The sequence below is a fragment of the Oncorhynchus tshawytscha genome, linkage group LG22 (assembly GCF_018296145.1).
Source record: "Oncorhynchus tshawytscha isolate Ot180627B linkage group LG22, Otsh_v2.0, whole genome shotgun sequence".
Classification (NCBI taxonomy): domain Eukaryota; kingdom Metazoa; phylum Chordata; class Actinopteri; order Salmoniformes; family Salmonidae; genus Oncorhynchus; species Oncorhynchus tshawytscha.
The window spans coordinates 44040704-44057994 of record NC_056450.1 but is presented as its reverse complement, the minus strand read 5'-3'; the positions used below and the strand labels follow the sequence as shown (position 1 = coordinate 44057994).

Below are 17291 nucleotides of genomic sequence, written 5' to 3'. Positions count from 1 at the left end.
ATTATTAATTACTTTAGATTTGTGTGTATTGCTGTGAAATTGTTAGATATTACTGCACTGTTGGACCTAGAAACACAAGCATTTCACTACACCCACAATAACATCCACAAAACACATGTTTATTTTTTTATTTGACCTTTATTTAACTAGGCAAGTCAGTTAAGAACAAATTATTATTTACAATGACAGCCTAGGAACAGTGGGTTAACTGCCTGTTCAGGGGCAGAACGACAGATTTGTACCTTGTCAGCTCAGGGGTTTGAACTTGCAACCTTCCGGTTACTAGTCCAACACTCTAACCACTAGGCTACCCTGCCGAAATGTGACCAATACGATTTGATTTGACTTCTCGGATGTATAGTCACTCTGATTGTACACATTTCGAGGCTTCAGATGAAAGGTATGGATGATGCTTCAGATGAAAGGTATGGATGATGCTTCAGATCAAAGGTATGGATGATGCTTCAGGTGAAAGGTATGGATGATGCTTCAGATGAAAGGTATGGATGATGCTTCAGGTGAAAGGTATGGATGATGCTTCAGGTGAAAGGTATGGATGATGCTTCAGGTGAAAGGTATGGATGATGCTTCAGGTGAAAGGTATGGATGATGCTTCAGGTGAAAGGTATGGATGATGCTTCAGATGAAAGGTATGGATGATGCTTCAGGTGAAAGGTATGGATGATGCTTCAGGTGAAAGGTATGGATGATGCTTCAGATGAAAGGTATGGATGATGCTTCAGATGAAAGGTATGGATGATGCTTCAGATGAAAGGTATGGATGATGCTTCAGGTGAAAGGTATGGATGATGCTTCAGGTGAAAGGTATGGATGATGCTTCAGGTGAAAGGTATGGATGATGCTTCAGATGAAAGGTATGGATGATGCTTCAGATGAAAGGTATGGATGATGCTTCAGATGAAAGGTATGGATGATGCTTCAGATGAAAGGTATGGATGATGCTTCAGATGAAAGGTATGGATGATGCTTCAGATGAAAGGTATGGATGATGCTTCAGATGAAAGGTATGGATGATGCTTCAGGTGAAAGGTATGGATGATGCTTCAGATGAAAGGTATGGATGATGCTTCAGGTGAAAGGTATGGATGATGCTTCAGATGAAAGGTATGGATGATGCTTCAGGTGAAAGGTATGGATGATGCTTCAGGTGAAAGGTATGGATGATGCTTCAGGTGAAAGGTATGGATGATGCTTCAGGTGAAAGGTATGGATGATGCTTCAGGTGAAAGGTATGGATGATGCTTCAGGTGAAAGGTATGGATGATGCTTCAGGTGAAAGGTATGGATGATGCTTCAGGTGAAAGGTATGGATGATGCTTCAGGTGAAAGGACAGAAATGTGATGCAACCATGTAAAAAAAAAAACGACAAAAACATTTTTTTTAAATCAATGGCGAATTTATTATTTGTGATGAAGCGATAGAAAATAAATTGTATTCGGAATATAATGTTGCCTTTTCACATCTCATATGTTGCCTGAATACAATATTTTATCTTGATACGTTGATAAATAAATTCTGTGTTAATTGTGGCATGGTTACCTGCCTACAATACACATCGTAGTGTGTGTAGGTCGCAAACCCATAATAAGTCAATACGGCTGGCTGGCTGTCTAGCCGCAGAGAATTGGTAGGTTTACTTAGCTAGTCATCTACCTTGCATACATTAGTTTTAGGTTGTTTTTGCCTGTTAAACTATTACGATTCCATATAGCTAGCTGATCATGAAATGTTTGTTTATGCAGGTATCTTGTATCGTTTGTATTACCATTAGCTGGCTGGCTGCAGATTGAGGCAGTAACGTTACAGGGCATAGTTGTGCATGCCTCGGTCACCTTAGCACATCTCTCATCTCCCAACTCTTCCAGCCCTCTCACTTAATTTTTTTTTTTTAAATCTGACAAATTGGACCAAGTGCTGAACGCGTGACAACATCAGCAAACCACAATGTATCACTTATAGTGACTGTGAAGACCCAAAAGAGATACCTACACTGACAGATAGCACCACCTCTCATTGCTTTCCTCCTCCGGATCGTGTCCTTGTATCGTCCGGATATTTATTTGTAGCGTAGCTAGTACCAGGTTATATTGGCATGTTTCCCCAGGGTTGACAGAGTCCTAGCAGGCTGTGTAGTAAACCCATGTAGCTATGGATTATGGGGAGTAATGATATCTTAGCAAAGCCATTTAACTTGGGCAGCTTGCTCAACAACCGTGTAATGTGTGCGTGTTGGTGGCAGGGAAGTCGGGCGCAGGAGAACGAACTTGGTATAAATGGAGTCGTTTAAATAAGTGCTTCACAAAACTCTGAAAACCAAAATATACAAAATAATAAAAGTGGGTACAAAAACCCGTTGCGCACCAGATCATAACTTGCACATCACATACAAACAAAACCATCACCGATAATGACATCAAATCAAATCAAATCAAATTTTATTTGTCACATACACATGGTTAGCAGATGTTAATGCGAGTGTAGCGAAATGCTTGTGCTTCTAGTTCCGACAATGCAGTAATAACCAACAAGTAATCTAACTAACAATTCCAAAACTACTGTCTTATACACAGTGTAAGGGGATAAAGAATATGTACATAAAGATATATGAATGAGTGATGGTACAGAGCAGCATAGGCAAGATACAGTAGCTGATATCGAGTACAGTATATACATATGAGATAAGTATGTAAACAAAGTGGCATAGTTAAAGTGGCTAGTGATACATGTATTACATAAGGATGCAGTCGATGATATAGAGTACAGTATATACGTATGCATATGAGATGAATAATGTAGGGTAAGTAACATTATATAAGGTAGCATTGTTTAAAGTGGCTAGTGATATATTTACATCATTTCCCATCAATTCCCATTATTAAAGTGGCTGGAGTTGAGTCAGTGTCAGTGTGTTGGCAGCAGCCACTCAATGTTAGTGGTGGCTGTTTAACAGTCTGATGGCCTTGAGATAGAAGCTGTTTTTCAGTCTCTCGGCCCCAGCTTTGATGCACCTGTACTGACCTCGCCTTCTGGATGATAGCGGGGTGAACAGGCAGTGGCTCGGGTGGTTGATGTCCTTGATAATCTTTATGCCCTTCCTGTAACATCGGGTGGTGTAGGTGTCCTGGAGGGCAGGTAGTTTGCCCCCGGTGATGCGTTGTGCAGACCTCACTACCCTCTGGAGAGTCTTATGGCGGAGCAGTTGCCGTACCAGGTGGTGATACAGCCCGCCAGGATGCTCTCAATTGTGCATCTGTAGAAGTTTGTGAGTGCTTTTGGTGACAAGCCGGCTAGTGTGCAGTGTGGTTGAGATTGCATCGTCTGTGGACCTATTTGGGCGGTAAGCAAATTGGAGTGGGTCTAGGGTGTCAGGTAGGGTGGAGGTGATATGGTCCTTGACTAGTCTCTCAAAGCACTTCATGATGACGGAAGTGAGTGCTACGGGGCGGTAGTCGTTTAGCTCAGTTACCTTAGCTTTCTTGGGAACAGGAACAATGGTGGCCCTCTTGAAGCATGTGGGAACAGCAGACTGGTATAGGGATTGATTGAATATGTCCGTAAACACACCGGCCAGCTGGTCTGCGCATGCTCTGAGGGCGCGGCTGGGGATGCCGTCTGGGACTGCCGTCTGGGCCTGCAGCCTTGCGAGGGTTAACACGTTTAAATGTCTTACTCACCTCAGCTGCAGTGAAGGAGAGACTGCATGTTTGCGTTGCAGGCCGTGTCAGTGGCACTGTATTGTCCTTAAAGTGGGCAAAAAAGTTATTTAGTCTGCCTGGGAGACTAAACATCCTGGTCCGTGACTGGGCAGGATTTCTTCCTGTAGTCCATGATTGACTGTAGACCCTGCCACATGCCTCTTGTGTCTGAGCCGTTGAATTGAGATTCTACTTTGTCTCTGTACTGACGCTTAGCTTGTTTGATAGCCTTGCGGAGGGAATAGCTGCACTGTTTGTATTCGGCCATGTTCCCAGACACCTTGCCCTGATTAAAAGCAGTGGTTCGCGCTTTCAGTTTCACACGAATGCTGCCATCAATCCACAGTTTCTGGTTAGGGAATGTTTTAATCGTTGCTATGGGAACGACATCTTCAACGCACGTTCTAATGAACTCGCACACCGAATCAGCGTATTCGTCAATATTGTTATCTGACGCAATACGAAACATCTCCCAGTCCACGTGATGGAAGCAGTCTTGGAGTGTGGAGTCAGCTTGGTCGGACCAGCGTTGGACAGACCTCAGCGTGGGAGCCTCTTGTTTTAGTTTCTGTCTGTAGGCAGGGATCAACAAAATGGAGTCGTGGTCAGCTTTTCCGAAAGGGGGGCGGGGCAGGGCCTTATATGCGTCGCGGAAGTTAGAGTAACAATGATCCAAGGTCTTTCCACCCCTGGTTGCGCAATCGATATGCTGATAAAATTTAGGGAGTCTTGTTTTCAGATTAGCCTTGTTAAAATCCCCAGCTACAATGAATGCAGCCTCCGGATAAATGGTTTCAAGTTTGCAGAGAGTTAAATAAAGTTCGTTCAGAGCCATCGATGTGTCTGCTTGGGGGGATATATACGGCTGTGATTATAATCGAAGAGAATTCTCTTGGTAGATAATGCGGTCTACATTTGATTGTGAGGAATTCTAAATCAGGTGAACAGAAGGATTTGAGTTCCTGTATGTTTCTTTCATCACACCATGTCACGTTAGTCATAAGGCATACGCCCCCGCCCCTCTTCTTACCAGAAAGATGTTTGTTTCTGTCGGCGCGATGCGTGGAGAAACCCGTTGGCTGCACCGCCTCGGATAGCGTCTCTCCAGTGAGCCATGTTTCCGTGAAGCAAAGAACGTTACAGTCTCTGATGTCCCTCTGGAATGCTACCCTTGCTCGGATTTCATCAACCTTGTTGTCAAGAGACTGGACATTGGCAAGAAGAATGCTAGGGAGTGGTGCACGGTGTGCCCGTCTCCGGAGTCTGACCAGAAGACCGCCTCGTTTCCCTCTTTTTCGGAGTCGTTTTTTTGGTCGCTGCATGGAATCCACTCCGTTGTCCTGTTTGTAAGGCAGAACACAGGATCCGCATCGCGAAAAACATATTCTTGGTCGTACTGATGGTGAGTTGACGCTGATCTTATATTCAGTAGTTCTTCTCGACTGTATGTAATGAAACCTAAGATGACCTGGGGTACTAATGTAAGAAATAACACGTAAAAAAACAGAAAACTGCATAGTTTCCTAGGAACGCGAAGCGAGGCGGCCATCTCTGTCGGCGCCGGAAGTCATGATGGCGCCAGAAGTCATGATGGGGAACAGAGGGTTAAATACACAATGTGTAATTGATGGGATTGAAATCAGGTGTGATACAAGACAAGACAAAACCAATGGAAAATGAAAAGAGGATCACCGATGGCTAGACTAGCTTAGACACGACTAAATTTAGCTAGCTTAGACACTACTAAAGTTAGCTAGCTTAGACACTACTAAAGTTAGCTAGCTTAGTGTTAGAGGAATTCTAAATTCCTATATGTTTTGTAGCCAAAACCAAATTCACACTCTTATCTATTTCATAATAAGTTGTAAGTTTATCATTTTTGCATGAAATAGATCGAGACCAGTCTTAAAAGTCAGGTAACAGCGTTTAATTCAAGAGAGTACTGACCCAAAATACAAAGAACATTACATTTTAAAGAGAAGATCAAAATGACGTCATCAGTTCTCACACTTTCTCCGATCCACACAATAAGCGCAGTGTCTTCAGGTCTGGAGATTGTCTTCTACTCCCCTCATAAAACAAACATTCCAATCTGTCTAAAAGATATACTCTTCTCCACTCATGGAACATCAAAGAACATTCTTATCTGTCTGAAAAGATATACCATCCCTCTTCCTTAAACCCGCATCTTGGCCATGTTCTGTTATAATCTCCACCCGGCACAGCCAGAAGAGGACTGGCCACCCCACATAGCCTGGTTCCTCTCTAGGTTTCTCTCTAGGTTCTGACCTTTCTAGGGAGTTTTTCCTAGCCACCGTGCTTCTACACCTGCATTGCTTGCTGTTTTGGGGTTTTAGGCTTGGTTTCTGTACAGCACTTTGTGACATCGGCTGATGTAAAAAGGGCTTTATAAATACATTTGATTGATTGTCCTTGAAGAACTCACTCAGAGCACTGGAGTGTGAAGTACGGTAGTATGTGTAGAGAAACACCTGTTCACTGTTCAGCAGTGGAGTTTGGGGTCTAACACACACACACACACACACACACACACACACACACACACACACACACACACACACACACACACACACACACACACACACACACACATACACACACACATACACACACACATACACACACACACACACACACACACACACACACACACATACATACACACACACACACTAAAAGGTAAGGTAATGACTCACTGTCTGTGGTTGGTGGGGTTTCCCAAGGTGGAGCTGTGAAGTCTCTCTGTCCTCTCTTCCTCCATCCTCTCCAGTCTCTCCTTCTCCATCTCCACGAAGCTGGTGCCTGTTCCGGTCGAGATGGTTCGTGTCAGCCGTGTGTGGGGGGTCCGTTTGGGGGTCTGCGGGGTGCGGGGGTCTGGGTGGTGACTGGGGTTCGTTTGGGGGTCTGCGGAGTGCGTGGGGTCTGGGTGGTGACTGGGGTTCGTTTGGGGGTCTGCGGAGTGTGTGGGGTCTGGGTGGTGACTGGAGTACGTTTGGGGGTTTGGGGCGTGTGGGGGTACGGCGTGGGGTCTTGGGGGTTTGAGGTTTGCGTTGATCCCGTACAAGCACCGGGGTGGGGTTGGAAGGGCTGTGGGGGTGGGGGTGGGGGTCTGTATGGCTGTAGTGTTGGTACTGGTACGATTATAAGACTGGGTCTGAACAGGGCGGACTGGTACAGAGGGTATGGATGTTTTGGTGGCAGGTGGTGGCGGGGGGCAGGGTGGCGGTTCAGGGGGTAAAGGTCGCTGGCGGTCGAGGCGTAGGTCTTTATTCTCCTGGGCCAGCCGGTCTAATTGAACCTCCAGCTCATCGATACGGTGTTTCTGGGTCTCCAGGAGCTTCTGCTGGCTCTCTATAATGTTGTTGAGCTCCAGGAGGTACTCCACCGCCCGGTTAGGGCTCTCTGGGCTGCCCTGGCCTTGGCGCTGACTAGCCTCCATGCTGCTGGTCTGGTCCTGGTCTCAGTAACCTCACAGTTGATAGGCTAACTGGCTAGCGAAGGGACCAGTCCTGAGCTGTGATAGGCTTTGGTTAATGAAGGACCAGTCCTGAGCTGTGATAGGCTAACTGGGTAATGAATTGACCAATCTCGAGCTGTGATAGGCTCACTGCTATGCCCTCCCCCCCACCGGAAAGAAGTGGGGGGGAGAGAGTCGACTTTAAAAAGGTCCCTCTAGAGGATCAAGATGTTTTAGTTCCTGGTTTTGCCCTGCCAGAGACGTCGGTTGGCGCGTTGAACATCCGGTTGGCCCAATCAGGTCAGGTGATCTTGAAGGGGTCACAGTCCCATCTTCTGAAATCATATGAGACAATGTCACCGAGTCAGATTGTCTACAAATCACTGAGTTATATCCAAAGAAGTAGAAGAGTTGAGATTAACTGATGGTAGAGAGGCTGACAGATGAGGCCCTGTTCAAAGTGGATAGACATCTTTCTATCTCAGGTTGTAATAGCTCAACAGACAGGAGGGATGTATGAGGTCATGGAAGAGGTCTGAACTCTCTCACATTTATCCTTCCTGGTCCGTTTATTACACTTCTTGAATAGGATCAAATTTGAATCTACATCTATTCAAAAATAAGAAGGAAAAGAGCTTGACAGTTTTGTCTGTTCTGTCACTGCTCAGTAGATAAATGATGATTTTCTCCGTCTAGCTTTATATTCCTGAGTACTTGTTATATTATATGACAGTTTATCTCACAAATTGTAGAAGGTCAACAACGTCCTCTGCAATCCTCTGTTGGAAAAGAGCTCTTCTTTCTCTGTGTCATCCATTCCAAGAAAAAGGCCAAAAAAGAAAGGAGGAAGAGGAGGGGTTGGATCCCGAAAGGACAAATAAAGAGCAGTAAAAACACTCACACTGCGGTAACCAAGTAGTTTACGCTTAGCAGGTAGGAGTGTCTACTCTGGGTGAATGTGTTCTAATAGCAGGTAGGAGTGTCTACTCTGGGTGAATGTGTTCTAATAGCAGGTAGGAGTGTCTACTCTGGGTGAATGTGTTCTAATAGCAGGTAGGAGTGTCTACTCTGGGTGAATGTGTTCTAATAGCAGGTAGGAGTGTCTACTCTGGGTGAATGTGTTCTAATAGCAGGTAGGAGTGTCTACTCTGGGTGAATGTGTTCTAATAGCAGGTAGGAGTGTCTACTCGGGGTGAATGTGTTCTAATAGCAGGTAGGAGTGTCTACTCTGGGTGAATGTGTTCTAATAGCAGGTAGGAGTGTCTACTCTGGGTGAATGTGTTCTAATAGCAGGTAGGAGTGTCTACTCTGGGTGAATGTGTTCTAATAGCAGGTAGGAGTGTCTACTCTGGGTGAATGTGTTCTAATAGCAGGTAGGAGTGTCTACTCTGGGTGAATGTGTTCTAATAGCAGGTAGGAGTGTCTACTACTCTGGGTGAATGTGTTCTAATAGCAGGTAGGAGTGTCTACTCTGGGTGAATGTGTTCTAATAGCAGGTAGGAGTGTCTACTCTGGGTGAATGTGTTCTAATAGCAGGTAGGAGGTCTACTCTGGGTGAATGTGTTCTAATAGCAGGTAGGAGTGTCTACTCTGGGTGAATGTGTTCTAATAGCAGGTAGGAGTGTCTACTCTGGGTGAATGTGTTCTAATAGCAGGTAGGAGTGTCTACTCTGGGTGAATGTGTTCTAATAGCAGGTAGGAGTGTCTACTCTGGGTGAATGTGTTCTAATAGCAGGTAGGAGTGTCTACTCTGGGTGAATGTGTTCTAATAGCAGGTAGGAGTGTCTACTCTGGGTGAATGTGTTCTAATAGCAGGTAGGAGTGTCTACTCTGGGTGAATGTGTTCTAATAGCAGGTAGGAGTGTCTAGGAATGTGTTCTACTAGCTGGGTGAATGTGTTCTAATAGCAGGTAGGAGTGTCTACTCTGGGTGAATGTGTTCTAATAGCAGGTAGGAGTGTCTACTCTGGGTGAATGTGTTCTAATAGCAGGTAGGAGTGTCTACTCTGGGTGAATGTGTTCTAATAGTGTTCAGGTAGGAGTGTCAGGTAGGAGTGTCTACTCTGGGTGAATGTGTTCTAATAGCAGGTAGGTCTAGTGAATGTGTTCTAATAGCAGGTGGGTGAAATGTGTTCTAATAGCAGGTAGGAGTGTCTACTCTGGGTGAATGTGTTCTAATAGCAGGTAGGAGTGTCTACTCTGGGTGAATGTGTTCTAATAGCAGGTAGGAGTGTCTACTCTGGGTGAATGTGTTCTAATAGCAGGTAGGAGTGTCTACTCTGGGTGAATGTGTTCTAATAGCAGGTAGGAGTGTCTACTGAATGTGTTCTAATAGCAGGTAGGAGTGTCTGGGTGAATGTGTTCTAATAGCAGGTAGGAGTGTCTACTCTGGGTGAATGTGTTCTAATAGCAGGTAGGAGTGTCTACTCTGGGTGAATGTGTTCTAATAGCAGGTAGGAGTGTCTACTCTGGGTGAATGTGTTCTAATAGCAGGTAGGAGTGTCTACTCTGGGTGAATGTGTTCTAATAGCAGGTAGGAGTGTCTACTCTGGGTGAATGTGTTCTAATAGCAGGTAGGAGTGTCTACTCTGGGTGAATGTGTTCTAATAGCAGGTAGGAGTGTCTACTCTGGGTGAATGTGTTCTAATAGCAGGTAGGAGTGTCTACTCTGGGTGAATGTGTTCTAATAGCAGGTAGGAGTGTCTACTCTGGGTGAATGTGTTCTAATGTGTTCTAGCAGGTAGGAGTGTCTACTCTGGGTGAATGTGTTCTAATAGCAGGTAGGAGTGTCTACTCTGGGTGAATGTGTTCTAATAGCAGGTAGGAGTGTCTACTCTGGGTGAATGTGTTCTAATAGCAGGTAGGAGTGTCTACTCTGGGTGAATGTGTTCTAATAGCAGGTAGGAGTGTCTACTCTGGGTGAATGTGTTCTAATAGCAGGTAGGAGTGTCTACTCTGGGTGAATGTGTTCTAATAGCAGGTAGGAGTGTCTACTCTGGGTGAATGTGTTCTAATAGCAGGTAGGGTGAATGTCTAATAGCTGGGTGAATGTGTTCTAATAGCAGGTAGGAGTGTCTACTCTGGGTGAATGTGTTCTAATAGCAGGTAGGAGTGTCTACTCTGGGTGAATGTGTTCTAATAGCAGGTAGGAGTGTCTACTCTGGGTGAATGTGTTCTAATAGCAGGTAGGAGTGTCTACTCTGGGTGAATGTGTTCTAATAGCAGGTAGGAGTGTCTACTCTGGGTGAATGTGTTCTAATAGCAGGTAGGAGTGTCTACTCTGGGTGAATGTGTTCTAATAGCAGGTAGGAGTGTCTACTCTGGGTGAATGTGTTCTAATAGCAGGTAGGAGTGTCTACTCTGGGTGAATGTGTTCTAATAGCAGGTAGGAGTGTCTACTCTGGGTGAATGTGTTCTAATAGCAGGTAGGAGTGTCTACTCTGGGTGAATGTGTTCTAATAGCAGGTAGGAGTGTCTACTCTGGGTGAATGTGTTCTAATAGCAGGTAGGAGTGTCTACTCTGGGTGAATGTGTTCTAATAGCAGGTAGGAGTGTCTACTCTGGGTGAATGTGTTCTAATAGCAGGTAGGAGTGTCTCTGGGTGAATGTGTTCTAATAGCAGGTAGGAGTGTCTACTCTGGGTGAATGTGTTCTAATAGCAGGTAGGAGTGTCTACTCTGGGTGAATGTGTTCTAATAGCAGGTAGGAGTGTCTACTCTGGTGTTCTAATAGCAGGTAATGTGTTGTTCTAATAGCAGGTAGGAGTGTCTACTCTGGGTGAATGTGTTCTAATAGCAGGTAGGAGTGTCTACTCTGGGTGAATGTGTTCTAATAGCAGGTAGGAGTGTCTACTCTGGGTGAATGTGTTCTAATAGCAGGTAGGAGTGTCTACTCTGGGTGAATGTGTTCTAATAGCAGGTAGGAGTGTCTACTCTGGGTGAATGTGTTCTAATAGCAGGTAGGAGTGTCTACTCTGGGTGAATGTGTTCTAATAGCAGGTAGGAGTGTCTACTCTGGGTGAATGTGTTCTAATAATAGGTAGGAGTGTCTACTCTGGGTGAATGTGTTCTAATAGCAGGTAGGAGTGTCTACTCTGGGTGAATGTGTTCTAATAGCAGGTAGGAGTGTCTACTCTGGGTGAATGTGTTCTAATAGCAGGTAGGAGTGTCAGGTAGGAGTGTCAGGTAGGAGTGTCTACTCTGGGTGAATGTGTTCTAATAGCAGGTAGGAGTGTCTACTCTGGGTGAATGTGTTCTAATAGCAGGTAGGAGTGTCTAACTCTGGGTGAATGTGTTCTAATAGCAGGTAGGAGTGTCTACTCTGGGTGAATGTGTTCTAATAGCAGGTAGGAGTGTCTACTCTGGGTGAATGTGTTCTAATAGCAGGTAGGAGTGTCTACTCTGGGTGAATGTGTTCTAATAGCAGGTAGGAGTGTCTACTCTGGGTGAATGTGTTCTAATAGCAGGTAGGAGTGTCTACTCTGGGTGAATGTGTTCTAATAGCAGGTAGGAGTGTCTAGGGTGTGTGTTCTAATAGCAGGTAGGAGTGTCTGGGTGAATGTGTTCTAATAGCAGGTAGGAGTGTCTACTCTGGGTGAATGTGTTCTAATAGCAGGTAGGAGTGTCTACTCTGGGTGAATGTGTTCTAATAGCAGGTAGGAGTGTCTACTCTGGGTGAATGTGTTCTAATAGCAGGTAGGAGTGTCTACTGGGTGAATGTGTTCTAATAGCAGGTAGCAGGTAGGAGTGTCTACTCTGGGTGAATGTGTTCTAATAGCAGGTAGGAGTGTCTACTCTGGGTGAATGTGTTCTAATAGCAGGTAGGAGTGTCTACTCTGGGTGAATGTGTTCTAATAGCAGGTAGGAGTGTCTACTCTGGGTGAATGTGTTCTAATAGCAGGTAGGAGTGTCTACTCTGGGTGAATGTGTTCTAATAGCAGGTAGGAGTGTCTACTCTGGGTGAATGTGTTCTAATAGCAGGTAGGAGTGTCTACTCTGGGTGAATGTGTTCTAATAGCAGGTAGGAGTGTCTACTCTGGGTGAATGTGTTCTAATAGCAGGTAGGAGTGTCTACTCTGGGTGAATGTGTTCTAATGTCTACTCTGGGTGAATGTGTTCAGGGTAGGAGTGTCTACTCTGGGTGAATGTGTTCTAATAGCAGGTAGGAGTGTCTACTCTGGGTGAATGTGTTCTAATAGCAGGTAGGAGTGTCTACTCTGGGTGAATGTGTTCTAATAGCAGGTAGGAGTGTCTAATAGCTCTGGGTGAATGTGTTCTAATAGCAGGTAGGAGTGTCTACTCTGGGTGAATGTGTTCTAATAGCAGGTAGGAGTGTCTACTCTGGGTGAATGTGTTCTAATAGCAGGTAGGAGTGTCTACTCTGGGTGAATGTGTTCTAATAGCAGGTAGGAGTGTCTACTCTGGGTGAATGTGTTCTAATAGCAGGTAGGAGTGTCTACTCTGGGTGAATGTGTTCTAATAGCAGGTAGGAGTGTCTACTCTGGGAATGAATGTGTTCTAATAGCAGGTAGGAGTGTCTACTCTGGGTGAATGTGTTCTAATAGCAGGTAGGAGTGTCTACTCTGGGTGAATGTGTTCTAATAGCAGGTAGGAGTGTCTACTCTGGGTGAATGTGTTCTAATAGCAGGTAGGAGTGTCTACTCTGGGTGAATGTGTTCTAATAGCAGGTAGGAGTGTCTACTCTGGGTGAATGTGTTCTAATAGCAGGTAGGTGTCTAGGAGTGTCTACCTGGGTGAATGTGTTCTAATAGCAGGTAGGAGTGTCTACTCTGGGTGAATGTGTTCTAATAGCAGGTAGGAGTGTCTACTCTGGGTGAATGTGTTCTAATAGCAGGTAGGAGTGTCTACTCTGGGTGAATGTGTTCTAATAGCAGGTAGGAGTGTCTACTCTGGGTGAATGTGTTCTAATAGCAGGTAGGAGTGTCTACTCTGGGTGAATGTGTTCTAATAGCAGGTAGGAGTGTCTACTCTGGGTGAATGTGTTCTAATAGCAGGTAGGAGTGTCTACTCTGGGTGAATGTGTTCTAATAGCAGGTAGGAGTCTACTCTGGGTGAATGTGTTCTAATAGCAGGTAGGAGTGAATGTGTTCTACTAATAGCTGGGTGAATGTGTTCTAATAGCAGGTAGGAGTGTCTACTCTGGGTGAATGTGTTCTAATAGCAGGTAGGAGTGTCTACTCTGGGTGAATGTGTTCTAATAGCAGGTAGGAGTGTCTACTCTGGGTGAATGTGTTCTAATAGCAGGTAGGAGTGTCTACTCTGGGTGGTGTTCTAATAGCAGGTATGTCTACTCTGTGAATGTGTTCTAATAGCAGGTAGGAGTGTCTACTCTGGGTGAATGTGTTCTAATAGCAGGTAGGAGTGTCTACTCTGGGTGAATGTGTTCTAATAGCAGGTAGGAGTGTCTACTCTGGGTGAATGTGTTCTAATAGCAGGTAGGAGTGTCTACTCTGGGTGAATGTGTTCTAATAGCAGGTAGGGTGAATGTGTTCTAATAGCAGGTAGGAGTGTCTGGGTGAATGTGTTCTAATAGCAGGTAGGAGTGTCTACTCTGGGTGAATGTGTTCTAATAGCAGGTAGGAGTGTCTACTCTGGGTGAATGTGTTCTAATAGCAGGTAGGAGTGTCTACTCTGGGTGAATGTGTTCTAATAGCAGGTAGGAGTGTCTACTCTGGGTGAATGTGTTCTAATAGCAGGTAGGTCTACTCTGGGTGTGTGTTCTAATAGCAGGTAGGAGTGTCTGGGTGAATGTGTTCTAATAGCAGGTAGGAGTGTCTACTCTGGGTGAATGTGTTCTAATAGCAGGTAGGAGTGTCTACTCTGGGTGAATGTGTTCTAATAGCAGGTAGGAGTGTCTACTCTGGGTGAATGTGTTCTAATAGCAGGTAGGAGTGTCTACTCTGGGTGAATGTGTTCTAATAGCAGGTAGGAGTGTCTACTCTGGGTGAATGTGTTCTAATAGCAGGTAGGAGTGTCAACGTGAATGTGGGTGAATGTGTGGAGTTCTGAATTCTGTTCTCTCTCTCTCTTTTTGTATATCTCTCCCAATGTCTCTCTCGCCCTCTGTCTCTGAGGCTGAAACCGCTGCACTGTAAACTCTCCTCTTGGGGTTTCAGCTCACCCCATAAATACTCGGAAGCTTCATCTGAAGTCTTTAGAGCAGGAGAAATCACTACTGATCATCATCTAGCTGCACCACACTACCTAACCAGCAGCCTCCACTCTGCTCTCTTAAGACTGTCAGAGTGCCTTCTCCTTACTGTCTTAATGCTTGATATATTGTTTTGTAGTGTCATACCCAGTCAGTAGATTGCAGCATTCTCTGCCTCCACACGTCTTCTTCTTGCCTGTCTTGTGCTGCAGGGTTGAAGGAAGATAAGAAGGAGCCTTGAGGAAATAATCATTGATCCTCTCTCTCTGTCTCCATATGCTCGAATAATCCCAATTTGTGTCGATTTGCTGAGGTCTAAACCGTTTGATAAAATGACGTATTTCATATAGTGAGGGAATCCGCTCCTCTATGTTCCTTTTCTTCAGACGGTAGAGTGCAAGGTGGCCTGTTCTTTCTGGTGCATCGCGGCAACACCGATCCAGTCCCCAGCCCGGTACAGTGTCCCGTTATCACGTTATTGTTTTAGCTCTGAGGCACGCAAGCTGCCGTAGTGTTGAGAGATGGTATGGAACCGATCTGGGTTCTGAACACACACGGACAGACACCGTCACGCAGCGGCGACAAAAACCACCAATAAAAACATCCTGGGATTTGCGCACTAATGTCTCCACAGCCCAACGCATTCACACGCTAATATGTCAAAATAAGACGCATAGCTGGCTCGGTTAAAGGGTCGTTTTTACGCATTTCAATGATGGCAGACTCCCGACGTGTCGCGTCTCACTCGCAGCAAATATGACAAGCACACTATGAAACACGAGTCTTCAAGACAGATTCAACAATTTCATAAATTAGCCTAAAAAGATAAGGAGTTCCATATATGTCCCCTTATATCTCCATCTCGAAGTGGTGAAGTTTATTGCAGTCTAATATTTCCTGAAGATATAATTTTAAGTCCAAATCTGTCTGGCTGTGGTCCTGATGCTGACAGAATGAGCGGCGGGTGATTAGTCGGTCCATCCCCCGCGGTCCCCGTTCAGCTTCGCGTATCCACTGCACCTGCCGCCCCCCTCCGCCATTCTGAAGCACCGCAGAGTGGCCAATACACACTGCAGCTCCTCTCAGATCCTCTCACAAAGAGGAGGATGTGGAGGAGGGGGTAGGAGGCGCGGGGTGCATGTGGTGGCTCGATTTATGCAAGTGAGTCAGACGAGATATATTGCCACGTTCATATCAACTGGGAAATCAGAACTCGGAAATCTTCGACGACTCTGTGCATCCAAGACAACTGGGAACTCTTCTTTTTTTTTACGAGCTCCAACGAGGAAGAACATATTTTGAACGATAATCCAACTCGGAATTCCAAGTCGAAAAATCGGTCATATTTCTAGAGCTCCAACTTTCACACCTGAAGATAACTGACATCATGAACTGTCCTTGTTTTTATCCGAATTTCCAGTTGTCTTCAAAACCCCATTGTGTTCACATGGTAGTTGGAAGTAGGAAACGCTGACATTTCCGATCTGCTTATTGGTTGTAGTTTTACACATTCCGCTTTTAACCAGTTAGCAAGTCAGAGAATCCGAGTTCCGATTATCACTTGAACGTTGCATTAGTTGTTGCTTTCTCTCCAAACTCTCTGACGTTAGAGCTTACATGTAGTGATGACAGTGGCGAGTAAACTGAACTCCTTGAGTCGACCATTTTGGACCAAGGAGAAGCATGTTCTGACAAGAGAGAGTTTCTGCATTAAGAGCCGTAATGGCACAGTCTCTCTCTCCCCATACGGAATAGTAATACATGTGGCCTTATACATCAAAGCACGTGACATCTATTTTAAAATATATGATATATATTTAAAACTCATATATAATGGTGACATACACGTTAATATATGCTAATATATGATAATAACATACAGTATATAAATCTCATACACCCCTACAAAAAATAATCATATGTATATGTTATTTCATCATGAAAAATGTACTTTTATTCAATGCGTTATTGCTTTGAAATGTATTCCAGAAACAAAACATTTTTTATTTTTATTTTGTACATGGCATATTTAAAACAAATCACAAATTTTACATGTAGGGATGAGTTATTTTCTAATTGCATTTAGAGTTAGGCAAATGTATGCCTACTTTGTCATATCTTTGTATCTACTGTAGATGTTGCCTTCTCATTTTGAGATTGAGATGGTGTAAAACTATTGTATGTTTATAATTTGTGATGTACACGTTTTGAAAACGTACAGAAACCTCAGTACAGAAATCTCGGTATGAATGTTTATTATTGTAAGCTATAGTTGTGGCTGCCCATAAAGTTATGGAATCACATTGTATTTGGTAAAACATGGTTTAGATATTGTTGTAATCCACCATTATTTTGGGCAAGGGATTTCCATTGGGAATTGTTTATGCCTGTTGCCACCAGCAGGGGGCGTCTCCCCTCTCTACTTAACAACACTCGAAGAAGACACCTGTGAAAACTCTAGCTCTTCTCCTACTGTATTTTTGTCTTTGTTCTCTTAAACGGGTACACTACATGACCAAAAAATATGTAGACACCTGCTCGTCCAACATCTTATTCCAAAATTATGGGCATTAATATGGAGTTGGTCCCCCCCTTCACTGCTATAACGGCCTCCACTCTTCTGGGAAGGATTTCCACTAGATGTAGGAACATTGCTGCTATAACAGCCTCCACTCTTCAGGGAAGGCTTTCCACTAGATGTAGGAACATTGTTGCTATAACAGCCTCCACTCTTCAGGGAAGGCTTTCCACTAGATGTTGGAACATTGTTGCTATAACAGCCTCCACTCATCTGGGAAGGCTTTCCACTAGATGTTGGAACATTGATGCTATAACAGCCTCCACTCTTCTGGGAAGGCTTTCCACTAGATGTTGGAACATTGCTGCTATTACAGCCTCCACTCTTCTGGGAAGGCTTTCCACTAGAT

The 17291-nt window shown here is 44.5% G+C and overlaps 1 protein-coding gene across 2 annotated transcripts in view; it reads right to left on the bottom strand.

The window, feature by feature from the left end:
• The window catches only part of LOC112239558 (putative uncharacterized protein DDB_G0290521), a 106035-nt gene extending 90585 nt beyond the window's left edge, over window positions 1–15450 (bottom strand). For both annotated transcript variants that reach the window (XM_042304328.1, XM_042304329.1), the window contains exons 1-2: window positions 14512–15450; window positions 6435–7530 (exon numbers count right to left, since the gene is read on the bottom strand). In XM_042304328.1, coding sequence (XP_042160262.1) covers window positions 6435–7177 — 743 coding nt within the window. In that variant the 5' untranslated portion in view covers window positions 7178–7530; window positions 14512–15450. The remainder of the gene's footprint in view (window positions 1–6434; window positions 7531–14511) is intronic.
• Between the last annotated feature and the right edge of the window lie 1841 nt (window positions 15451–17291).